Here is a 27261-nt window from a genome sequence, read left to right on the forward strand (position 1 = left end):
TATTAGCTTGCATTCCCACCAACAGCGTAGAAGCGTTCCCTTCTCTCTGCGTCCATACCAACATCTGTACTTTTGGAATTTAGTAATGTGGGCTAATCTTACTGGAGTTAGATGATATCCCAAAGTGGTTTTAATTTGCATTTCTCTCATGATTAAGGATGATGAGCATTTTTTCATGTGTTTGTAGGGCATGCACCTGTCTTCATCAGAGAAGTTTCTGTTCAAGTCTCTTCCCCACATTGAAATGGGTTATTTGTTCTTTTCTTGTTGAGTAGTTTGAGTTGTCTATAGATTCTAGTTATCAGACCTTTGTTGGAAGCATAACCTGCAAAAATTTTCTCCTATGCTGAAGGTTGTCTGTTTGCTTTACTTACTGTGCTCTTGGCTGTGCCAAAGCTTTTTAGTTTGATCAGATCCGAGTAATGTATTTTTGGTGTTGCTTCAATTGCCCAAGGGGTCCTCCTCATAAAAAGTATTCTCCCAGGCCAATTTCTTCAAGTGTTTTCCCTGCACTCTCTTCCACTATTTTTATAGTTTCATGTCTTAAGTTTAAATCTTTTATCCAGTGAGAATCAATTTTTGTTAATGGTGAAAGGTGGGGGTCCAGTTTCAGACTTCTACAGGTCGCCAGCCAGTTCACCCAGCACCATTTGTTAAATAGGGAGTCTTTCCCCCACCGAATATTTTTGATAGGCTTGTCGAAGATCAAATCATGATAAGTAGCTGGGTTCATCTCTTGTTTCTCTATTCTGTTCCATAAATCTCCCACTCTGTTTTTGTGCCAGTACCATTCTATTTTGATCACCAGAGATTTATAGTATAGCCTGAAGTCTGGTAACGATACCTCCTGATTTGTTCTTATTTCTGAGTAACGTATTTGCTATTCGAGGTTTTTTTCTGATTCCATGTAAAACGAAGTAGTATTTTTTCAAGTTTTTAAAGTATGACAATAGTGCTTTAATAGGGATTGCATTAAATCCGTAGATTGCTCTGGGTAGTATGGACATTTTAACAATGTTGATTCTTCCTAGCCATGAGCATGGTATGTTTTTCCATTTGTTAACATCTTCAGCTATTTCTTTTCTTAAAGTTTCATAGTTCTCTTTAAAGAGATCTCTCATGTCCTTTGTTAGGTAAATTCCCAGATAATTTCATCTTTGGTACTATTGTAAAAGGAATAGAATCCTTGTTCAGCTTGACTATTGTTGACATATATAAAAGCTACTGACTTGTAAGTATTTATTTTGTATTGAGACACTGCTGTATTCCTTGATCACTTCTAAGAGTTTTGAAGTTGAGTCCCTGAGATTTTTCCAGGTATAGGATCATATCATCAGTGAAGACTGAGAGTTTGCTCTCCTCTGACCCTATTTGGATACTCTTGATCATCTTCTCTTGCCTGATTGCAATGGCTAAGACTTCCATTACTATGTTGAATAGCAGTGGAGACAGTGGGCATCCTTGCCTCATTTCTGATCTGAGTGGAAATGTTTTCAATTTTATACCATTCGATATGATATCAGCTCTGGGTTTACTGTAGATGGCCTCTATCAGTTTAAGAAATGTTCCTTCTATGCCTGTTTTCTTAAGTGTTCTGATCATGGAAAGGATGCTGGATATTATCAAAGGCTTTTTCTGCATCAATTGAGAGAATGATATGGTCTTTGTTTTTTATTTTATTGACGTGATGTATTATATTTATAGATTTGTGTATGTTGAACCAACCCTGTAACCCTGAAATAAAACCAACTTGATCATGATACATAATTTTTTTTGATGTGTTGTTGAATTCTGTTTCCTAAGATCTCAGTGAATATTTTTACATCGACATTCATTAATGATATTGGTCTATAATTTTCTTTCTTTGTTGGATCCCTTCCTGGTTTGGGTATCAGGTTGATATTTGCTTCATAGACTGTGTTGGGAAGTATTCCTTCTTCTTCTATGCTTTGGAAAACATTGTATAATACAGGTTCTAGTTCCTCTTGAAAGGTTTGATAGAATTCGGATAGAAGCCATCTGGTCCTGGACTTTTCTTTTTGGGGAGATTTCATATTGTTGATGCTATTTCAGTGATTGATATAGGTCTATTCAAGATTTCTAATTCCTTCTAGTTGAGTCTAGGAAGGTGGCATGCTTCCAGATACTGGTCCATTTCCTTCAGATTTTCATATTTCTGGGAATAGAGATTTTTGTAGTAATCATTGAGGATTTTTTGAATTTCTGAAGTGTCTGTTGTTATTTCTCCTTTATTGTTTCTAATAGATGTTATTAGAGATTTTACTTTCCTATTTCTGGTTAGGTTGGCCAAAGGTTTATCAATGTTAATCTTTTCAAAAAACCAACATTTTGTTTCATTGATCTTCTGAATGATTCTTTTGTTTTCATTTTTATTTAATTCTGCCCTAATTCTGCTGGGTTTGGGGTTGGAATGTTCTTCCTTTTCCAGTTGCTTGAGATGATCCATTAAGTTGTTTGCTTCCTCTCTGTTTTCTCAATGAAGGTTTCCAATGCTATAAATTTCTCTCTTAAGACTGCCTCTGCAGTATCCACAGGCTTTTGTTTGTTTGTTTGCAGTTTCTGGCTGGGGCTGTGTTTGAACCCACCACCTCCAGCGTATGGGGTTGGCACCCTACTCCTTTGAGCCACAGGCACCACCCCCCACAGGTTTTGATAATTTGTGTCTTCATTATCATTTTGTTCCAAAAATTTGGTGATTTCCTTTTAATCTTGTATTTGACCCAGCTATCATTCAGCCTAAGATTATTAGTTTTCATGACTTTGTTTGAGTATGAGGATTCCTATTGCTGTTGAGTTCAACTTTTATTCCATGGTGGTCCAAGAAGATACAAGGAATAATGCCTGTACTCTTAATTTGCTGAAGTTAGTCTTGTATCCTAGGATATAATCTATTTTGGCGGATGACCCATGGGCTGATAAGAATGTATATTCAGTTTTATTAGGGTGAAATGTTCTGTAGAGGTCTGTAAAGTCCATTTGTTCTAGGGTCAGGTTTAAGTCTAATATTTCTTTGTTTAGTTTCTTCTTGGAGGATCTATCAAAAACTGTTAAAGGGGTGTTAAAATTTCCAACTATTATAGTGCAGGAAGAGATCAAGTTGTTCATATCCATTAGGGTCTCCTTTATGAATTGAGGAGCACTCTGGTAGGGGGCATAATTTTTTTTTTCCAAGCTGTCACCCTGGGTAGAGTGCCATGACATCACAGCTCACAGCAACCTCCAACTCCTGGGCTCAAGTGATTCTCCTGCCTCCTCCTCCTAAGTAGCTGGGACTATAGGTGCCTGCCACAACACCCGGCTATTTTTTTTTTTTTTTGGTTGCAGCCATCATTGTTGTTTGGTGGGCCCAGGCTGGATTTGAACCCACCAACTCAGGTGTATGTGGCTGGCACCTTAGCTTCTTAAGCCACAGGTGCCGATCCCCATAAATGTTAATTATCAATGTCTCTTCACATGGGGTGTTTCCCTTGACAAATGTGTAGTGACCTTCATTATCTTTCTTTATCTTTGTTGGTTTAAAGCCAATTGTATCTGCTACTAAAATTGCAACCCCTGCTTTTTTCTGGTTTCCATTTGCCTGTATTATACAACTCCATCCTTCACCCAGAGTCTATTTTTATCCTTTAAGGTAAGGTAAGATTCTTGTATACAGCAGATATTCGGTCTAAGTTTATGTATCCAGTCAGCCAGTCTGTGCCTCTGTAGAAGACAATTTAAACCATTCACATTAATTGAGAGAATTGATAAGCCTGGTTGTATTTTGGGTGTCATGATTTTTGGATGTCCAGTGGACATTTTTAATCCTTTCACCACTATGGAAGTTGGGTTTTGTTCAAAATTTCTGGGTGAGTTTACTTTGGAGGTAGAGTATTGTGCTGGTCATTGTGGAAGATGGGTCTGAGACTATCTTGGAGAGCTGGTTTAGTTATGGCAAATTTCTTTAACATGTCTATGTCATTGAAGTATTTGATTTCTCCATCACAAATGAAACTCATTTTCGCTGGATACAGGATCCTGGGCTGAAAGTTGTTTTGTTTTAGGAGATTGAAGGTCAGTGACTATCTTCTTCTGGCTTGAAATGTTTCATCTGAGAGATCTGCAGTCATTTTGATACTTCTCCCTTTGTAGGTGATGCTTTTGTTATGTCTGGCTGCTTGCAGAATTTTCTCCTTTGTCTTAACTTTGGCAAAGTTAATCGCAATGTGTCTAGGAGATGCTTTATTTGGATTGAGTCTTGCTGGGGTTCTGAAACTGCTATCTGAAGTTCTGTATCTCTTGCAATGTTTAGGAAATTCTCCTCCAAAATCTCTTGGAATAGAGCATCTGTACCTTTAGGGACATCCTCTTCTCCTTCAGGAATTCTTGTAAGAGGAATGTTTAATCTTTTGGAGTAATCCCACAACTCTCTCAGGAAATGATCACTTTTTGAGTGTTTGGGAATGTTCAAAAGCTTTGTCTTCAGTTTCAGAGATCCTTTCTTCTGCCTGGTCAACTCTATTTACTTAGGGATTCTACTGTATTTTGGAGCTCCTCAACTAACTTTTTCATTTCTTTGAGCTCCGCTATCTCTTTTCTCATTATGTCCATATCTTTGGTGACTTGGGCTTTGAATTTATTAACATTTTGAGACAACTTTAGAAATACTCTTTGGAATTCAGTTCCTATCTTTTCTTCCATTTTGTTTATCTTGTTTGCAATCCATATTCTGAATTCGACTTCTGACATTGCTGCCATTTGTCTATGTATGGCAATTGTTACCTCCTTTGTCATTTCTTGGGAGGGGTGATCTACTCTGGTTATTCATGTTGCCAGAGTTCTTCTGTTGGGTCCACACCATGTTTATTTTCTACCATTTGGTTATTAGAACTGGTAGGGTGAGATTGAATTGGGCTTCCCAGGTAGTAGAGATAGCCCCTTACCAAAGTGCCAGGCTTTGTAAAAAATTGTGGTTTATCTTCTACAACCTTACAAATGCCTCTTTCAGAGTTTTGGCTGGAGACTTTGAGGACCTACTTGGGGAGATAGCACAAGCTAGCTTTGTTTTGATATCAGCCAACCTCTACCCTGTCATAAGAAATCACAGTATTGGTTTAAATCTTGACTGTGAAGACATACAAACAGTTGCAATGTCCAGCCCCCACCCTATTCCACTACAGAACTTCAACCTCAGAATGTCCCCGAGTTAACAGCTCCAGACACAGGTTTCAACCAAATTGTCTCAGGCTGAGCAAATCCTCCCCAACAGAGAGGGATTCAAGGGTCTCCAACAGTACAATTGGAGCCAGGGATCCATGCTCCCCAACCACTGGTCCCAGTCCACATCCAGCTAGCCTCTGTTTGCCAGACCAGTTGGAGTCAGAGGACCACGCCCTCGCCTGCCAGTCTCAGTCCATTGCCTGGCAAGCCTCTGTTTGCAGGCTCTGTTAAGAGTCAGGGTACCATACCCCACCCACAGGTCTCAGTCCTCACCTGGTAAGCCTCTGCTCACCAGCCCCACTGGAGACAGGGGACCACACCCTACCCCTCAGGTCTTGGTTCACATCCAGTAAGCCACTGCTTGAGGGTTCTGTTGGAATCAGGGTACCACGCCCTTCCTCTCAGGTCTCAGTCCACACCTAGCAAGCCTCTGCTCACAGGCTGGGGACCAGCCCTGTCTGCATAACTCAGTCCAAATAGCCCCATCACCCTCTATAGTTTCCCATTTTCTGCAGGTACCTTCTCATCTGACTTTATTTCTTTAAACACAGAAAACACACCTTAAATACCCAAAGTCTGTGAGTTTGTTTTCATTGTTTCCACTGATTCTTGCCTCTAGAATTTAGTTTCTTTATGTGTCTACTTATTTTTTACTGCATATTAGTGCACATTATATTTGAAAAGTAATTTGAGGCTTACAATTCCTTTTCTAATGGAAAGGATTTACATTTTATTTTTCCTTACACATGCAGACATTACCAGAATGGGAACACCTTAAAGCAAGTTCAATGCTTAAGATTCACTGGATTATTTAGGCAATTCTAAACTTTCCTTCTATTTTGTATAGCTTCTTCCACTTCTGGTTCATCATCATCCTAAAGGTGAAACTATTTTGTAGTCTTAGACTATTGTGGGAGGGTTTCCTATTAGACTCATCATTGTATATGGGATCTCAGCTTTGATTTCTATCTCCCTCATTCCATAAGATTGTCACAATAGGGACCCATGCTCATTTAACTTTATTTTTTTTATTTTTGGACTGGAAATTCTGTGTTGTCTTTAAATCTCTTTGATGTTTTAAGATGATTCTTCTATTTTAATCAGCTTTGGTTGTTTTCAACAAGAGTATGATGTAAATATCCTATGGCAAGCAATTTCCAGGAATAGGTTTCCCACAATTGTATCTTTGTTCCTACATGGCCAAATGCTACTCTTTCTCTTGGCACTCTCTGCATTTAGCGCATACTACTTGTGGCATGGAATCCATAAATGCTGATAAAGAACTATGTCTGATCTTTTAGGAACTTTTACTTGGAAACCTAATAAAGGACTCTGCACATAGCAAGTAGACACACACAAAGTTGGTTGATTAGCTGCATAAAACAAATAAGTTAGATTTTACTTCATATTTCAAAATTCAAGAAAAAAGTGTATTATTCAGTGGCATAAGACCAAAAATAGATCATTGCTGACAAAGTCCAAACAGCCATCCTATTTCTTCACCCCTAAAGAACTAAAATTTCAAATTAAGTACCATTGTAAAGAACATGACCAAGTAACAAATGAATTTTAAAATATACTATACATTTACAAGGAATACTTTAAAATGTGCCTCCAAACTGAGGGCACATAACTCCAAATTTTACTGAATGTAAAGACATCATGTAAACAGATGCTACGTTATCCCATCAAGGAAGAGCCCTCCACCATTTGGTTATTTTAAGGTAAGTTCAACATTCATTGACTGTGCAATTACTTACACTGCAAAATACACACACTATAAAAAGAAAACAAACTGGATAGGCAATTTTTATCTCACACCATTTCAATAAATTTCACAAGTTATTACATGTTGCCATTTTATTTAATATCTGCAACATTTTACATTGTTCATGAAGTAGCTATTTCCAGAAGGCTGATAGTCTCCTCCAAACTGTGTCTTTGGCTAGTATTACAGATGTGATTCAGTCAAACCATATGGGCAAACTTATAAAATTCTCAGTCCCCACTAGCTTGAGATCTCAGATCCTGAGTTATAACTTTGACTTGATCTTCAAGTTGAGATGCTTCATAAATATTTTTCTTAAAATAGGGATATTTAGTGTAGTTTCTTTTACTTGAGATATGTGTTTTTGATACAAAAACATGTATTTCACATAAGAATTTTTAAAGCATCAAAATAATGATTAAATTTTATATAACTTAAATGACAGGACTAAAAATATGTCCTTTACTTTTTTTTTTTTTTTTTTTTGCTGTTTGAAGTTGAAGAGTAAAGCTCTATAACAATTTCAAATACATAGAATTTAACTTATGTTAGTATCTTGTTATAAAAAGATAATTACCATATACAGAATTTTAAATATGTAAAAGTAATTAGTTCATTAAAATTTACACTTAATACATTGGTGTCAATGAAAATATGTACAGTTGCCAAGAAATTTCTAAGGATTAAAGTAGAAGTAAAAAGTCTGTTTCAAGCTTCATTTATTGCTACATAATGACTACTTCAAAGGTTATCTTGCCTGTCGTCAATCACTCTTAGAAGTGGTAAATACAGTGGTATACTTTGGAAGGAAAGGAGGAAAAATAATATACTATAATATAAAAATATTACTTATATATAAATTATTAAAGATTTATAAAACACATTCAGATTCATATGTTCTTGTTATAAAAACAATATACTTAAATATAGAAGCACAAAATCCTGAAGCACCCACAATTAAGAATACCCATTTAATCAGGAAAAACTATATGGATGTATATGTGTTTTTATATATGTGTCCGTGTGTATGTATATGTATTAATTTGAGAAGAAAAAAGGCAAAATTCTGATTTTAATCCAAACAATCAGAGTTTATCTAATCATGGAGATAAGTCTCCACTCCAATTATACAAATAAGTTATTAGCTTTACTCAAAGAATTTTTAGTCTAAGATCTCAAAACTGGTCTGTGCCAATGAAATACATTTTTGACAGTATTTTAAAAACCAGTATTCCAAGCAGCATATACACAAAAAAGATATTTCCTTCATAAGGTTACATCTGAAAGGGCCTTCATTAAAATCATTCTTGGCATAAAGAGGTATACATAAGTGCAGATACTTTGGCTTAGCATTTAAATAACACAGTAAATGCTATAAAATTTCTTGAACATAGAAGAAATCCTACTCTTTTAGTACTTAATTTTTAAGGCTTTAAAAACTGTGGATCTCTTAAATTTTTAAATATTTAAGTATTGTGCTAAAGATTTCAAAAGATAATTTCTGCCTAAAGAGCAAAGCTTATGTGTTTCAGACATCAGAAATATTTACTTTTAGTGTTTGTGGCCTTTCAGCTTTATGGCTAGAGTTAGTTTTAACAAATCAGTTTGCAGTATATAATATATACATTCTTTCACTAAAAAAGATTTTCTAGAATGAAAAATACTAATTCTATTTCTAATGGTAAATTAGAGTTGGAGGTCCCACCATGGATCACAGGTATCAGTGCGCTATCAAGATCATTTAGATAATGCTGAGGCAGAAGTTGGCCTTCAGATCCTGCCTGAAATTCAACCTAGGGAGGAAAAAAAAATCTTGATAAGACAACCAGAGAAATGAGCAATCTTGTTTAGCTCAGAATATGAATGTAAAATAATTGAAATATTTTCAAATATCAGTTTAAACATGTCAATAAAATACTCACTATAGTATTATTATTATTTTTTGTTGTCGTTGTTCCCACACCAGGAGTCGAACCCAGGCTGCCTGGGTGAAAACCAGGAATCCTAATACTCTATATTATTTATACAAAAAAGTTCCACTTTCTCCTGTATGTGGTATTTGCCTGCCTAGTAGGCATAAATTATAATCATCCCTCCCATTGATATCACAATGATTAAATTACCATTAAGTCATACTTTGGGTTTCCTCTCAATGAATACATAAACACATTAGAGGGATGAAGCTTTTATTTATTTATGAAACAGAGTCTCACTATGTCACCCTAAAGTGCCATAGTGTCACAGCTCACAGCAACCTCAAACTCTTGGGCTTAAGCGATTCTGTTGCCTCAGCCTCACAAGTAGCTGGGACTATAGGTGCCCGCCACAGCGCTGGCTATTTTTTGTTGTTGTTGTCGTCATTGTTGTTTAGTAGGCCTGGGCCAGGTTCAAATCTGCCAGCCCCAGTATATACAGCCGGTGCCGTAACCAATTAGCTATAGTTGCCAAGCCAGATGAAGCTTTTAATAATTACTAAGGTTATTTAAATTTTAAAAGCCCATAGTAAAAAATCTTAACAATATTTCAAATGGGTTATCACAATAATATGCAATATTAGAATTTAATGTTGATGGTGGAAATTATATATTTTAATACTTTTGACTAACGAAAATATTAATAGTGGGTGGCACCCGTAGCTCAGTGGGTAGGATGCCAGCCACATACACCAAGGCAGGCAGGTTTGAACCTGGCCTGGGCCAGCTAAACAACAATGACAACTGCAACAAAAAAACAGCCAGGTGTTGTGGTGGGTGCCTACAGTCCCAGCTACTTGGGAGGCTGAGACAAGAGAATTGCTTATGCCCAAGAGTTTGAGGTTGCTGTGAGCTGTGATGCTACAGTACTCTACCAAGGGCAACATAGTGAGACCCTGTCTCAAAAAAGAAAAAAAATATTAATAGTGCTTACTCAAATAAAAATTATCAGGTGCTTCCTTGAAAAGGCAAGTTTTTTTTTTTTTTTAAGGCATTTATTTATTTTTGCAGTTTTTGGCCAGGGCTGTGTTTGAACCCATCACCACCAGCATACGGGGCCAGCACCCTACTCCTTGAGCCACAGTTTTAAGAGTGAGATGAAAACAAAATATCCTCTTTCCAACAAGAACTATGAGTATTACACATCCTAGCTAGAGAAAAGCAAGCTTTCAGCATATGAATTCACCCAGGTTTAGATTTAACTATTCTAATGAAGAATTTGCTTTGAAAATCACTATGTTGGATGTCGAAAACAGTTACAAAATAAATATACCTAACAACTAAAAGTTGAAAGAAAATAAAAGGCTCTTATGTGTAAGATGATCATTACTCACTATTAAAAGAAATAATACTGGGATATTATTTCACTTACCAAATTGTCAAAATTCAAAATTTATATTATATATTTCTTTGGTAAGGATGTGAAGGAAAGAGCTCGCTCATAACTGCTGGAGGGAAATACAATTTGGCATAACTTCTATTGGGGATAATATGGTAATATCTTTTGAATAAATAACTGGCAATTCTAGGAATTTTTCTAATGGATAAAGTCACACTTATGCAAAAGCATAATATTGTGTACAACCTAAAAAATGTCAATAAACATATACCAAATATGCATAAAAAATAGTTAAATTATGGTACATTTTATATAATCAACTACTATGCAACTATTAAAAAGAATACATAATAATAAGTTAAAGAAGCATGGGGAAAAAACAGTGTAAAAGAGAGGGGACAAAAAGGACAAACATACCTACTTACTTGTACATGCATAAAATCACAGATATGTAAGAAATGAATTTGTTTAACACTGATTGCATGGCCAGGGAGAGAGAATGAGGGAGAGTATGGAGGTGAACTCCATACTGTCAGGGAGAGACTGGGAATTGAGGGTAGGAAAGAGATTATTTCCAGGACTATTGTCTTGCATAACTGTACCGGGAACCATTTACATTGTAGCTCAGAGTTTTTATCTCCAAAGTCTACCAATTTTATAGACTACAGTGTGAATTGCTGGTCTCTGGAAACGTTCAGTGAGGTGGTCCGGTTATATATACACATTCAGACTTTAAAGATTTTAAATCATGTGCATGTAGAATCTATTCAGAATTAGTAAATTTAAAACACTATCAGGCAGGGTAGTCATGAAGCAGGGGCCAGTAAACTATGGCCTGCAGACCAGATCTGTCTGACCTGGCTAGATAGCTGGATAAAGGAAGTTTCACTGGAATTCAGCCACACTCTTTTGTTTACATACTGTCACTAGCTGCTTTCTCACTATAATGGCAAAGCTGAGGAGCTGCGAAAGAAACCACACTGCCTACAGTATCTAAACTTTTCACTATATCCTTTTAGAAAAAAGGTTTGCTGATCCTGTTGTAGAGATTATAACATGAGGAGTGTGTAGCATAAATGTGATACTCAACAAATTTTAACTCCCTTCTTTTATCCCAAAATAAACGGTTAAAGAAAAAAAATTTTATTTTTCAATAATGTTAAATTAATGTGACACATTAATTTTATAAATACATCACAAAAACAGGCCTCACCGTATCGGTGTCAATGGAAACTCTGAGTCCAATTTTATTCATTCCATTACTCTTTAGAGTTTTCAAGTGAGGGCAAAGTGCAGCACTACAAGCCATGGCTATTTCTTTTGCAAACTGATAACAGGTTGATAAAATTGATAAATCCTGGTCCTTTGCAAAGTAAAACACCTGAAATATATTTAATTGTGAAATGTCATGATTAAGATTAAAAGTAACTTTAAAAACTCAAAATTGCTTCTTTAAACTTTAATAAAATTCCAATGTAAAGTACCATGAAAATCACTATTGAGAGAATTCTTTATACATAGCTTGATTTATAATATAAATAAAAACTAAAAAACAAAGGTTATGGAATATGGGAATGGCTCAGCTATTTTTACCGCAAGTTAACTTGTAGCAACGAAAGTCTTGTTAACGTAAGTTCAGGGTAGGGTACTAATGAATCCATGCTATTAAGACATTTACAGTTAAGATAAATAAATAATATCCTATAGTTTCTATATCACTATAGTTTTATCTGTCTTGCACTCACATAAAATCACAAAGAGTACATAAAAGATGAACATGAGGGGGAATAAGGAGATAGACTAAGTGACTGGATGTCCATAGTTTGTATCCTCTTAAAAGGACAGAAACGTTATCTTTTTAAAAAACTGGAACACATAAAAATAACTTTCACATGTGAATATTGATTATAAATTAATATCAACAAGATAGTTTATTTGTTGTAAAATAAGAGGAAAATAACAATAATATGGACAAACATGGCAAGGCTGTCAAAATTTAACTATTAGCTAGCAGGCAGTACCACACCATATGATAGCCTGCACTAAGTCTATGGAAATCCAAATCTGGTGTATAAAAGACAGTCTCTGGTGAAGTAAAACTCTCTGGAAATCAAGAAGGGGGAAGAAGGGTGGAAGGGATGAGTAAAAACCTACCTAACCATGATTCAAAAGCATTACAAAAACCAAAAACATTTATGCCTCCTTAATATTTTGAAATAAGAATGTCTGAAGTTGGGCTGAAAAAAAAGAAAGAAAAAGACAGTCTAAGGTAGAAATGTGTCTTAAGTATAATGTAAGAAGGGTAATGTTCAGAGGCTGAGTCTGCACAATATTTAAGTTCTAAACACAAAAACCATATCTAAACATAGCATCTATAGAGAAGGGACTTTCTCAGTTACCTCAGTACATTTCACAATCTTCTCATCAGTTTCAAAATCTGCTTCCAGTTTTATTTTTTCACTTGGAAATCCTTGTAATGACATTCCATCCACTGAACTGATAACACTACCAAATACAATGTGATAGAATAGGATTAGTACCAAAGTGCTTTTTGTGAAATGAGTTATTAAACAAACAGAATAAGGAGAAAAATTATAAAAGCTCTAAATTTAAAGCAGCTAAAAAATATTTCAATTATGTACAAAGTAATTAAATCTGTAGTTCATACTCTTTACCAAGATTTCCTAATTGTGTAGTAATCTTTTTTTATTCATTAATAAATTATATTTTTTTCAGAGCCTGTTAGGAGGCAACATCAATAAATTATATCTCCTTTTTTATATACCCAGTTCACACCTGAGGTTTAAAATACCTTAGATAATCTCCTAACAGAAAAGCTGTCTCATGAACTCATGAACTCAAAAACTCAATTTTGGAATCCTTCAGCATTAGCCCTCTTCTTCCTTCTTTGCTCCAGACCCCTTAGCCAATCTCCAAAAGAGAAAGAAAATGGGTAACTGAAGAGAGGAAGAAATGGCAGTAATAATCTCTCTAAGGCCTCTAAGATGTATATAATATATACATAATGTATATAATATATATATTATATATATATATAAAATCTGGTTGTTAATATTTATAGTGAATCAAAATAATACAGTATATCATCCAAAAAGGATCCTTTACTTACTTGATGAAAATAGGTACAGTATACCAGAAAAAGAATCTTGCCCCTCTCAGCCCTGACATCAAACCCACACTGCTACTCAATGGATATTTGATCATTGCCCTCCACTCCCAAATTGACCACTCTTTAATAATTTACAGTATCCTGGCCAAAAACCCCAAAAAATACCCACTTATGAGGCTGGTTAACTATGTGTCTAAAAAGATAGACTGTATTCATTAATTTGGGCATAAACATTTAAATTAACAATATAAGTCTGGTAGACTACCTCTTGTCTCTACCTAACAAAATCAAATATTTTGACCTAGTTGTTTGTACCTTCACATTAACCTGAAATAAATTTACTTAAAATTAAAAAAGTCTATTCATAAAATATTTAATTTTATTAACAAGATGTTTTTATCTTTCCCTCTCCATCAAATCTATTACATTTTAGTAACAAAAAATTCCTACCCATTGTTTCTTTTTTCTTCAAAATCTACCCAACAGATATCCACATATTCTCTCATGTCTACTGAGTCAACTTTTCCACATGTAATTTTAAAGTCTTTTTGTTCTCGTAGAGCTAGCCGCAAGCCATCCATGGTCTCTGGAGTTATCTGTACCATTAAGCCATCTAGAAATGAGAGAATGTTTCACATTTCTTTTGCCAAATATCAATTTGCATGTCTAAGTCACAAAATTTTCTATCAAAATACGTTCTGTGTAAGAAATATGTTTCACATCATTTGTTAATCATCTTAATGGTTGTTTTCCATTAGAAAATGAGTTACTTCATAAAGTTAAGGATTCTTTTTTGGGTGTGAGAGTAAACAAAGATAAAAATTTCTGGCCCAGCATGGCGACTCACACCTATAATCCTAGCACTCTGGGAGGCTGAGGAAGGTTAATTGCTTGAGCTCAGGAATTCCAGACCAACCTGAAAAAGAACAAGCCTCCATCTCTACTAAAAATAAAAAACTAGCCAGGCGTTGTGGGCACCTGCAGTCTCATCTACTTGGGAGGCTGAGGCGGGAGGATCGCTCAAGCCCAAAAGTTTGAGGTTGCTATGAGCTATGACGCCTTGGCACTCTACCCAGTACAGAGGTTACTTAAAAAATTAGAAACAACAACAACAAAAAAATTAGAAACATATCTACCATATGATCCAACAGTGCTATTCTGGGTATTTATCCAAAATAATTGAAATCAGGATCTCAAAGAGAGCATTCCCATGTTCACTACAGCACTAGTCAAAATAGCAAAGATGTGGGAACAACCTAAATGTCCATTGGCAGAGGAACAGATAAAGAAAACATGGTGCATACATACAATGGAATATTACTCGGCTTCAAAAAAAAAGGGAAACTTCAACATGGATGAATCCTGAGGATACTATGCTAAATGAAATAAGCACAGAAAGACAAATGTTACATGATTATATTTAAGTGAAGTATCTAAAACAGCCAAATGTTTAAAAATCAGAATGGAATGGTAGTTGCTAAGGGCTGGAAGAAGGGAGAAATCGGAGTTACTAATCAACAGGCATAAAGTTTTAGTAAACCAAGATGGATAAGCAATAGAGATCTGGTATACAATATTGTACCTAGTCAACAATAATGTATTATATCAGCAGTTCTCAACCTGTGGATCGCGACCCCTTTTAACAATGAAAATACACTGCAGCATTAGGAAGGTTGAGAACCACTGTATTGTACTATTAAAAATTTCTTAAGACAATGGATCTCATATTATAAATGTTCTTATAAAAATAAAACTAAAAAAGAAAAGAAATGGTGGCCAGAAGACAAAGAAATGGCATCTTTAAAATATTAACAGAAAATAAAACTTTTAAAGCAGATTTGTATATTCAATAAAAATCCTTTGTAAATGAGAATGAAATAAAGACGGGAATAAAAGCCAGCAGACTACCAAAAGTGCTAACGAACTTCCAGTTTTTGCTCCAACATGTAAAGAGAAACTGAGGCTTCCATCTTCATAACAATAATAATAAAAAGCTGAACAAAACAAAAGCAAACAATTCCTCTTAGATGCATCAGCGAATACAGGTCACAGGGCAAACTGCTGCCCTGAGAACTGGAGCAAAATTAAAACCAACAATACAAGATTGCCTTAGGCAGTCCCACTCAGATCTGCCCTTGCTTCAACAAAGTTTGTGGAAGAGGCCCGGGACTCCCTTTCTTCCAGCCTGTGACAGCATATAGATCTCTTTTCCACTTGCAATCTCCAGGACCATCTTCACAGCCATCTCCTGCTTCTGAGCCAGCTAACACCATTTTTCTGTAGTTAGTTCCACATTGCCGACCAACTACAAGCTCCCAGACTCATCAGAATTATTCCACTAATGTAGAGGCAGCCAGCAACCATCTGGTCAATTTGCATCTGGATGCAAACTACCTCTTTCTGAGCTACTATTTTGACTGGCACCACCATGTGGCTCTAAAAGGCCTGGGCCACTTCTGTGAATTGGCTGAGGAGAAGTAAGGCTTTGAGTGTCTTTTGAAACCTCAAAACCAGCCTGGTTGAGGACTGTGTGCAAAAGCCATCTAAAGATGAGTTAGGGCTCAGCGCCTATAGCTCAGCGGCTAGGGTGTCAGCCACATACACCAGAGCAGGCAGTTTTGAATCCACCCGGGACCTGCCGGATTCAAAACGACAACTACAACCAAAAAAATAGCCAGGCATTGTGGTTGGCACCTGTAGTCCCAGCTACTTGGGAGGCTGAGGCAAGAGAATCGCTTAAGCCCAAGAGTTTGAGGTTGCTGTGAGCTGTGATGTCACGGCACAGTCTACCCAGGGTAACATCTTGAGACTCCATCTCAAAAAAAAAAAAAAAAAGAGTGAGATGCAACCCTGGATGCAATGGAAGCTGCTATGGCCCTGGAGAAGAACCAGAACCAGGCTCTTTTACATCTTCATGCCTTGAGTTCTGCCCTTAGAGACCCCCATCTCTGTGATTTCCTGGAGAGTCACTTCCTAGATGAGGACGTGAAATTCATCAAGAAGATGGGCAACCACCTGACCAAGATACAAGGCCTAAACCAAAAAACCATAAAATTTTATTGGCATTCAGTCATGTACCATATAACAATATTTTGCTCAAAGATGAACCACATATATGACATTGGTCCCATAAAATTATAATGCTATATTTTTATTATACCCTTTCTATGTTTAGATATGTATAGATACACAGACACCACTGCATTATAATTGCCTACAGTATTCAGTACAGCAACATATTGTATAAGTTGATACTCTAGGAACAATAGGCTACAACCAGGTAGGTTTGCTAAGTACACTGTATGTTTGCACAATGACAAAATCACTTAACACATTTCTCAGAATGTATCCCTGTTGGTAAGTGATGGATAACTATAGATTAAAAAATGATCTAAATAGGGTGGCGCCTGTGGCTCAGTGGGTAAGGCGCCGGCCCCATATACTGAGGGTAGCAGGTTCCAACAACAACAACAAATAGCTGGGCATCGTGATGGGTGCCTGTAGTCCCAGCTACTTGGAAGGCTGAGGCAAAAGCATCTTAAGCCCAGGAGTTGGAGGTTGCTATGAGCTGTGTGATGCCACGGCATTCTACTGAGGGCAATAAAGTGAGATTCTGTCCCTACAAAAAAAAAAAAACCTAAATAAATTGAAGGTAGTCCATGTACATAGATAGGAACAATAAAACAGGAAAATAAGCCAACTTTCTCAAAATTAAACTAATGATTTAATGCAAAATAAATAAAAATTCCAGCAGTTCTTTTTAAAACAGGACAAGTTGATCTTAAAATTAATATAAAAAATCAAAGGGTTTCTTTCAACTGGCCAGGGCTGTTCAAACTTTATGGCCACCCTGTATAACTGAGATAGTATACAGCAGTGTTTTTCAATCTTTTTTAATCTCATGGCACACTTGAACCTATGATTAAACTTCCATGGCACACTTAAATTATGTTGTTAAAAAAAAAAAAAAGTAAAAAAAAAAAAGAATATACTTACTATATTTGAAACTTCTTTAAAAAATAATTAATTATCTTTAAAAATGTTTGCAGCACACTGGTTGAAAATCACTGGTATAAAGGATGGCATTAATGAATGTGCTAGACTAAAAACCTCCTAGAATACTCTTCTCTATAAAAGGAATGAGGAAACTGGCAAAGTGTCAGAAGCAACTCTTTCTGAACTCTTTAACTAAAAGCTTGAAGTAACCTGGCAAGTGTTTATTAAATAAACGTAACTGAATACTAGTAAGGATAACACAGTTTGTGTCATTTTAACCTGTCCTATTCCCATTCCCTCATCTCCAGCACAGCAGGAGCCTTAAAAACCAACAGCCTAGTAGCCACTGGGAAGAGTAAAAAGGAACAGGAGCTCCTTCGAAGACTTAATTAAAGGAGAATTATCATGTGACTTTTCAGGTAGTACCCTGGAAGACCCCACTTACAAGGGGTGTCTTATTAGATCTGACTCTAAGCTTGCCCAGTGGGAACAGTCTTTTTTCAGGAAGCTTTTTTCCAATTGGAAATGATTATGCAGAGAGCAAGCGATTGACCTTGTGGCTCCCTCTAGCTGCAGATAACAATCAAGGCGAACTACATACTAACCAAAAACTTAAAAGGAAAAGCTGAGAAATGACACGTTTATAAGGGCTTTGAAAAGTTCTGAAATATTCTGGGGAATTTAGAAGGTCACATTCAAGTGCAAGGTCGTGGATGTGCCCAGGAAAGACCTGGGAAGGCCCTAAACTCTCAGCTCAGACTGACCTAGAATCTCTGTACAAGCAAGAAGTGAAGGCTGAGGTACAACTGTCAACTGCCTGATTTGAATATTAAAGGCATGCCTTAACAAGCACATAGACCTTTGGCAAAGACAGGGAAACTTATCGGCTCTAGGCTTTTTAGGAAATTTCACTTCAATTTTTAGATGATTAACTGAGCAGAGGACTTATTGACTATACATGTATAACAAAGAATATATATTTTACTGAACTAGTTCAGAAAAGTTACTAAACAAACAATAGCTACAAAAACAAACTCTGAGAAAGGGGAGAAAATCTGATTTTAAGAGTTGTCAAATTATTTTAATATCCAGTTTTTAAAATAAAATTACATGCATGAGGAAACAGGAAAATATGAACTATACACGGGGTGGGGGAGATACAGGTAATGGAATCTGTTTCAAAGGAAACCAAAACATTGGCAGTGCCTGTGGCTCAGTGGGTGGGGTGCCGGCCCCATATACCAAGGGTGGCTGGTTAAGGCCTGGCCCCGGCCAAACTGCAACAACAAAAAAATAAGGAAACCAAAACATTGTGTTTACTAAACAAGGAGTATAAATCAACTATTTAAAATATGTTCAATGAACCAAAGAAAACCATGTCTAAAGAACCAAAAGTAAGTATGAGAATGATGTCTAACTAAAGAGAAAATAGAAATGATAAAAAAAAGAACCGAATACAGTAGAATCTCTGTAATTTAACCACCTTAGGGAATATAACAAACTGGTCAACATACAGAAATGGTCAACATAAGGAACTAGGTCTGCTATACTAATACATACATGTAGTGCATGTCTGGTCTATGAAAATTAGGTGAAGTTAAGGAGGCAGCCAATATAGGCAAATTGTCAACTATGGAGGTTCTACCATATAAACTTTGGAGTTTTGAAAGCACAAAAACTATCTGGGCATGGTGCCTCACATCTGTAATCCCAGCACTTTGAGAAGCTGAGAGAGGATCATTTGAGCCTAGGAGTTCCAGACCAGCCTGAGCTAGCTAGACCCCATCTCTACATAATAATTAAAGAATAACTAGGTGTGGTGTATGCCTGTAGTTGCGGCTATTTGGGAGGCTGAGGCAGAAGAATCACTTGAGTCTAGGAGTTTGAGGTTGCAGTGAACTATGATAATGCCACTGTGTCTAGCCAGGGAAATAGAGTGTGATTGTCTCAACAAAACAAAAATAAACTACTAAAATGAAAAATTCACTATCAGAGCTCAACAACAGATTTGAGTAGGCAGAAGAATTAGTAAACCTGAATGAAGAGCAAAGATTATCTAGTCTGATGAACAGAAAGAAAAAAAGAAGGAAGAAAAATGAACAGAGAACTGTGAATATCGAGATTACCCACATACACTGTTGTGTAGCACAAAGAACTCCAAGCATGTATATACTCAAATGGATCTAGCTCTAGACAAATCACAATCAAACTGTGAAAGACAAAGATAAAGAGTCATGAAAGAAGCAACATGCCAACTAGCAAAGTACAAAGGATCCAAAATATTATAAAATTAACAGCTAATTCTTATCAGAAACCATGGATGCCAGAAGATAGTGGAATGACACATTTCAAGGTGCTAGAAGAAAAATATTGTTAACCAGTAATTCTATATCCAAAAAAGCTCTCCTTCAAAAATGAAGGCGTATATATATATATATATATTCCTAGGTAAATAAAAACTGAGAAAATGTTTCGCTAGCACACTTAAGGTAAAATAAATAGGAAAGGGAGTCCATCATACTGAAAAAAATAAAAAGCACAGGTAAGGTAAATGGATAGGTTAGTATATAAGATAATATAAACGCACTTTTGATCACAATTCTTTTTTCTTACTCTCTGATTTAAAAGCATGCGCATAAAGCAATAATTATAAATCAGTACTGATGGGCATACAATGTACAAATATGTAATCTGTATGATAATAACAGCACAAAGGAAGAGGGAGGAAATAATACTAGGAGCAAAACTTTTATATACCATGGAAACTGAATTGGTATTTATCTGAATCATATCATTATGCCCATGGCAACAAGAAATAACTAAGAACTAACACATATTAAGGAAAGTGATACATAAATTAAAATGGTACAACAGAAATTATATATTTAACAAAAGAATGCAGCATGAGAGAATCAGAGAAACAAAATATAACTGACAAACTTTTACTAAGATGACCAAGGAAAAATGAGAGAAGATTCAAATTAGTAAAATCAGTGATGAATGAATGAGGGGTTATTCTGTAAGGTCAACCTTACAGAAATATAATGGATTATAAGGGAATAATATGAATAACTGTAAGCCAACAAATTAGATAACCTAGATGAAATGGACAAATTCTTAGAAAGATACATGCTACCATAACTGATTCAAGGAAAATTAGAAAATCTAAATATTGTAGACTGAATTGTGGTCTCCCAAAATTCCTATGTTGAAGCCCTAACTCCCAATGTGACTGTATCTGGGGTTAAGGAGATAATTATGGTAAAATGAAGTCATAAACATGGGGCCTTAATTTGGAAGGACTGGTGTCCTTGTAAGAAGAACAGAGCTTGTTCTCTTTCTGAGTGTACACACAGAGAAAAGGCAGGTGAGGACATAGTGAGAAGAAACCACCTACAAGCTCAGAAGACAGGCTTCGCCAGAAGCCAACCCTGCTGGCACCTTGATCTTGAACTTACAGCCTTCAAAACTAAAGATAAATTTCTGTTGTTTCATTTACCCAATCTGTGGTATATTGTTATGGTAGCCCAAACTGATTAAAACAGAGTAATCACAAGAAGAACTGAAAGTGGATATAACTAAGAGAGTTGTCATACTCACTTGCAGTGATCAGATCTTATTTGGCTACTGATTTGAACAAATTTTAAAAAAGAAAAAAAATGGGGAAAATGAGACTGATGATTAGATATGTAGGAATTATTGATAATATATGTAGGTGTGATAATACAAAAGGTTGCATAACCCTTATCTGAAATGCTTGGGGCTAAAAGTGTTTCAGATTATGGATTTTTCCAGATTTTGGAATATTTGCATTATATATTAATACTTATTACCTAAATGTCCAAAATCAAAAATTTGAATTTTGAAATGCACATTGGAGTGTCATGTCTTGAAGTGACACAAAATGCTCTTTGAGTGTCATGTCAGCTCTCAGAAAACTTTGGATTTTGGAGGATTTCAGATTTCAGATTTTTGGATTTGGAATGCTCAACCTATAGTATTGTGGTTATGTTTCTGAAAGATATTTTTTCTTTTAGAAATATGTACTATATGTGAATGAAGTGATATAATAAAAATAATCCGGGGCGGTACCTGTGGCTCAGTCGGTAAGGCGCCGGCCCCATATACCCAGGGTGGCGGGTTCAAACTCGGCCCCGGCCAAACTGCAACCAAAAAATAGCCAGGCGTTGTGGTGGGCGCCTGTAGTCCCAGCTACTTGGGAGGCTGAGGCAAGAGAATCGCTTAAGCCCAGGAGTTGGAGGCTGCTGTGAGCTGTGTGAGGCCACAGCACTCTACAGAGGGCCATAAAGTGAGACTCTGTCTCTACAAAATAAATGAATAAATAAATAATCCAATGAGGGTAGAGCAGGTAAGGGGTATTAATAAAGTCAGATTAGATTGTCTATAAGGTCACAATTGTTAATGGTAGGTGATAGTTCCATAGGGTTTACTATTAATATGTCATTCTTTTTACTTTTATATATGTTTGAGGTTTTCTATAATAAAAGTTAAAAATAAAAACAAAATAGTATGATACTGGTACAGAATTAAACGGCCCAAAATAATAACAAAAGCTAAGAATATAGGCTAAAAACAGATTCTTGTGCAAATAAAACATGCTATGTGACAAAGGTAGCACTAAAGATTACTGGGGGAAAAGGACTATTCAAACATTAATGTTGGATCAACCCTTATTTAGAAGAAGAAAAATGTCATTGGATCCCCACCTCAACAATACATAAAAACAAATTCCCAATTAAATACTAATTTGTAAAAGGCAAAACATTAAATCTTCAGGGACAATATAGGAGAATATCTTTCTACTGGTGTCATAAAAAGATTTCTTAAATAAAAAGTATTAACCATAAAAGATTAACAAATTATACTGTATTAAAATAAGAATTTCTATTTTAAAAGACATTACAAAAATGGGGAGAGGGGAATCTAAAATATATAAAATAATTATATATTTAGAAAAATATATACAACTCAATAGAAAACTGAGCAAAAGATGGGAACAGACATTTCACTGAAGAGGCAACATATATGTCCCATAAATATGTAGTAAGATATTCTATAAGATAACTAGTGTTATACTAATTATGACCATAGTCAGAGATATGGTTTACCAGACTGACACAAAAGTAGTCTGATACTATCACATTTGGAGAATATGTAGATCAATGGGAAATCTTACATATTCTGATCGTAACATAAATCAGCACAACCACTTTGGGAAAAAGTTAGCAATAACTTATAAAACTGAACATTTACTTATCTATCTGCCCAGAAATTCCACTCCTGGATATACACATGTACCCTTGGACATGTGTCCTGTGTCCACACACACAAATGAAAATGCCACTAGCACCACAATTTGTAACAGTGAAAAACAAGAAAACCCAGAAGTTAATCATCAGGAAATAAATATACTGTTACATGTTCACAAAGTAAAATATTTAATAGCACTAAAAATGAACAAGCTATAGTTGCAGGCAACAACATGCATAAATTTTAAAAAACGAATGTTGTGTTAAAATAGGAAGTCCCATATGACTATATGAAGAACAGTATCACTTTTATGTATATCCCAAATAAATACAAATTAAAAAATAGGTTGTTTAGGCATGTGTACATACAGAGTAAAAAAAATTAAGCAAGAGTATAATAAACACTGTATTTCACTCTTGGGGAGTAGAGGAAGAAGGGATAAATGGACCCAATATTGGTCATGCTCTAGTTCTCAGGCAGGGTTATTGATTTCACTTAAGCTTGTCATACTGTGCTTTATAACTTATATATATCCTTTTGTAAATATCAAAGATTTTTTTTTTAAGGTAATAGAAAAACAATTCCATATTAAAACAACCTTAAAAAAAGATAAAAAATAAAACCTTAAAAAAGGAAACTCATACCTTCAACTATGCTGGACTTAGCAAGAAATCCTGAAGATGTTTTTAGGGCTCCATTGAATACTACAAAACTTGCACCGGTCACTGATAAAGAAATATAACAGTTATTTATGTTTTAACCTGTTCATTTTTATGTTATACATTTATAAAATGTAGAATGTGAAGCATGCATATTTTAAGTACTCTGTAAATGTTATGCCCATACAACTTACATTAGAAAGCTAACAAAAAACAAACAAAATTAAAATACTATATAAAGGTCATTTAATGTTTATATCTAATAATTGATGGACTGTTACACTATTTAAAATGTTTATGCCAGAAAGAGGGAAGGAGGGAGGTGGGTGGGGCCTTGGTGTGTGTCACACTTTATGGGGGCAAGACATGATTGCAAGAGGGACTTTACCTAACAATTGCAATCAGTGTAACCTGGCTTATTGTACCCTCAATGAATCCCCAACAATAAAAAAATAAAATAATAAAATAAAAAAAAATAAAAAAATAATGTTTGTGCCTATGTAAGTGAGGGTGCAGGAAACTAGACATTCACTACTGCTGACTGCGTAATTCAGAAGTATCTCTATGGAGCACTAACTTGACAATTATCTATTAAAATTACAAATAAATGTTTTCTTTGACACACCGATTCTACTTTTGGGAGTTTATAGATAGGTTCACATGTGTACAAAATTGCATGTGGACAAGATTATTCACAGTAGCATTTTTATAAAAAGCTGAGTATTGGTAAAAACTAAAGAATAGTTAAACAATGATCACCTATAAAATGGAAAGTTATGTGGAATGCAAAAATTCTTTATGTACCAGCATAGAATAATATCCACGGTATATTAAGAACAACAACAAAGCAAGGTATGAAATGGAAAAAATGTTATGACTCCTAAAGTAGAAGAAATAATATATGTGTGTGTGTATATGTGTACACATGTATTAGCTCTGAATATACATTAAAACAAAACTGTCTCTAAAAGCACATATACAAGAACTAATAACACTGGTTTGGTTTCCTGTAGGGAAAGTAAGAGGATGGCTGGATGGTCAAGGGAGGAAAGGAGATTTGTCACTATAAATATTTATATTTTCAAAATTTCCCAGATAGTTATATACCTTTTCAACAAATATTAAAATGTTAAATTTTAATGACAAAAAGTCAACATGTTAAAAAAAAGCATAATATGAAAGTATAAATATCTACTAAAACATCATCTATTTAACATCTATGTTACTAAAAGAATAAAATATAATAAATTGTCAATAGTTGACAATTTTTATTTTTGAGACAGAGTCTTACTATGTTGCCCTCGGTAGAGTGCTGTGGCTCACAGCAACCTGAAACTCTTGGGCTTAAGCTATTCTCTTGCCTCCGCCTCCCAAGTAGCTGGGATTACAGGTGCCCGCCACAATGCCTGTCTATTTTTTGCTGTAGTTATCAATGTTGTTTAGCAGGCCTGGGCCATATTATAACCACCAGCCCTGGTGTATGTGGCTGGCGCCCTAACCCCTGAGCTATGGGCACTGAGCCTCTTTTTGTATTTTTTAAAACATTTTCTAAACTTGCTACAAATGTGCATACATTTCTTTCTTTTATTTATTTATTTTTTTTTTTGTAGAGACAGAGTCTCACTGTACCGCCCTCGGGTAGAGTGCCGTGGCGTCACACGGCTCACAGCAACCTCTAACTCTTGGGCTTACACGATTCTCTTGCCTCAGCCTCCCGAGCAGCTGGGACTACAGGCACCCGCCACAATGCCCGGCTATTTTTTTGTTGCAGTTTGGCCGGGGCTGGGTTTGAACCCGTCACCCTCGGCATATGGGGCCGGCACCCTACTCACTGAGCCACAGGTGCCGCCCCATACATTTCTTTTATAATCAGAGAAAAAAAATTTTATTGGCAGCTAAAATGTCAGGCTATTTTAAAAGTTTTTTTTTTGTTTTGAGACAGAGTCTCACTTTGTCACCCTCGGTATGTAGTATCGTAGTGTCGTAGCTCACAGCAACCTCAAACTCTTGGGCTTAAGTGATTCTCTTGCTTCAGCCTCCCAAGTAGCTGGGACTACAGGTGCTTACCACAATGCCCAGCTATTTGTGTTTTTTTTTTAGCAGGCCCAGGTCAGGTTTGAACCCACCAGCCCTGGTGCATGTGGCTGGAACCCTAACCACTGAACTATGGGTGCCCAGCCTAAATATGTTATCTTATAATAGTGTATTAATTTTATCAAATATTTACTTCTATTAACTTTCAATTTGTTATGCCCTCTACTGCAAGTGTTGGTAATCACAGTAGTCACTGAGGCCATTCCGCCAGAGCTGAGGGTAATGTTGTTCACAGATACTGCTCACTCCACCATCTTTATCATTTTATATTCTCTGACTCTTATACTTTATAAATCATTCTTTGTCCTTGTCCACCTTATGCTCTCCAACCAAGTTGGAGCAAATGTGAAAAAGCATTTCATTCTGGAGGGAAATTACCCAAGAAAGACACCTAGCCTATGGGGCACAGTAAACCTAAAATATATATAAAAAAGAATACAGTCTTTGAGTCTTTAAGCCTAATGTAGCTGGAGAGAAAAACAAAAATTAGAAGCAATTCTTTTTTTTTTTTGTGGTTTTTTTGGCCAGGGCTGGATTTGAACCCGCCACCTCCGGCATATGGGACTGGCGCCCTACTCCTTGAGCCACAGGCGCTGCCCTAGAAGCAATTCTTTATTTTGTTGTTTGTGTAGCTGAAATTTTAAAGCATACTATTTTATTACTGTTAATTCATCAAATAAATATAGTTATGTTTTCCTTTTGAATTTCATCAATGGAAGTGGTTTTATAAATTATTGGTAGGAATCATGATGCTTACCTTTTCTAGGATGGCCAGTGGCACTGTTGGCCTGTGTGTGATAAACTCCATCATTCTGTACACAGACTAGATGAGAATCTGCTTCTGTACTAAAACTAGCTCCAATACTAATGACATGCTCATTAGAAGAATTTATCACTTTCATCACCTGGAAAACAACAAGGCATGTTTAGAAACACTTTTAACACAGGATGCCTATTCTAAGGGCCACATTCTTGATCAGCTTTGTAACTATCAAGCTTTGGTCTGGACAACTCCCTGTGGATGTTACAGAAACAAATGTTCTAAAATAAAACTCTTTCTTTCTTCTTCTTTTTTTTTTTTTAAAGAGACAGAGTCTCACTTTGTCACCCTTAGTAGAGTGCCGTGGCATCACAACTCACAGCAACCTCCAGCTCTTGGGCTTAGGCGATTCTCTTGCCTCAGACTCCTGAGTAGTGGGAACCATAGGCGCCCACCACAATGCCTGGCTAAAATAAAAACATTTCAATTAAGTAAATAAAATAGCAAGAAAAAAGATTTAAAAAATAAGATAAAACCAATTACTAGTTAACAAATGCTACAATTTCAAAAGCAGTATTTGTTATCATAATACAGTAGACAGCCTAATTCAAAACAAAAAATTTGATACAATTCTAAGGATCTCTAATGTTCAAGAACTGTTACTGGAATTTTAGTAAAACAATCATACTTACATCGGTATATTTTTTCCGTGGTATTTTTATGCAGCTTTTACCCATTTCCATGTGAATCAATAGCTGATCTATATTATGCAAGGTATACTGGTAATTTCGAAGATCCTACATAAAAGAATCATACTTCTATAAGCCTTAAACTACTAACTATGAGCATTTCCCCAAACATTAAATCCCTTTTTAAGAGTATCCAGGATTTAAAGGCTTTTGACATATAACTATCAAAATGCTATCCAGAAGGCCAATACCAACTTAAAAAAATAACTAATCTTTCTAGTTACTCCACATCAATAATAAAGAATTATCATTCTCAGGAAGAATTTTGTAGTATTTGGGGGTATTTTTACTTCCTAGTCACAGAT

The 27261-nt window shown here is 35.7% G+C and overlaps 1 protein-coding gene across 1 annotated transcript in view; it reads right to left on the reverse strand.

The window, feature by feature from the left end:
- Positions 1–6841: 6841 nt before the first annotated feature.
- Positions 6842–27261, reverse strand: part of ZFYVE16 (zinc finger FYVE-type containing 16) — an 81277-nt gene continuing 60857 nt past the window's right edge. Inside the window, exons 12-18 of the mRNA XM_053587619.1 lie at positions 26900–27004; positions 26205–26352; positions 23339–23419; positions 13878–14040; positions 12697–12802; positions 11511–11678; positions 6842–8778 (exon numbers count right to left, since the gene is read on the reverse strand). Of these exons, the coding sequence (XP_053443594.1) occupies positions 8620–8778; positions 11511–11678; positions 12697–12802; positions 13878–14040; positions 23339–23419; positions 26205–26352; positions 26900–27004 (930 nt within the window). The 3' untranslated portion in view covers positions 6842–8619. The remainder of the gene's footprint in view (positions 8779–11510; positions 11679–12696; positions 12803–13877; positions 14041–23338; positions 23420–26204; positions 26353–26899; positions 27005–27261) is intronic.

This window comes from Nycticebus coucang, chromosome 1 (genome assembly GCF_027406575.1).
Source record: "Nycticebus coucang isolate mNycCou1 chromosome 1, mNycCou1.pri, whole genome shotgun sequence".
In the NCBI taxonomy this organism is placed as follows: Eukaryota; Metazoa; Chordata; class Mammalia; order Primates; family Lorisidae; genus Nycticebus; species Nycticebus coucang.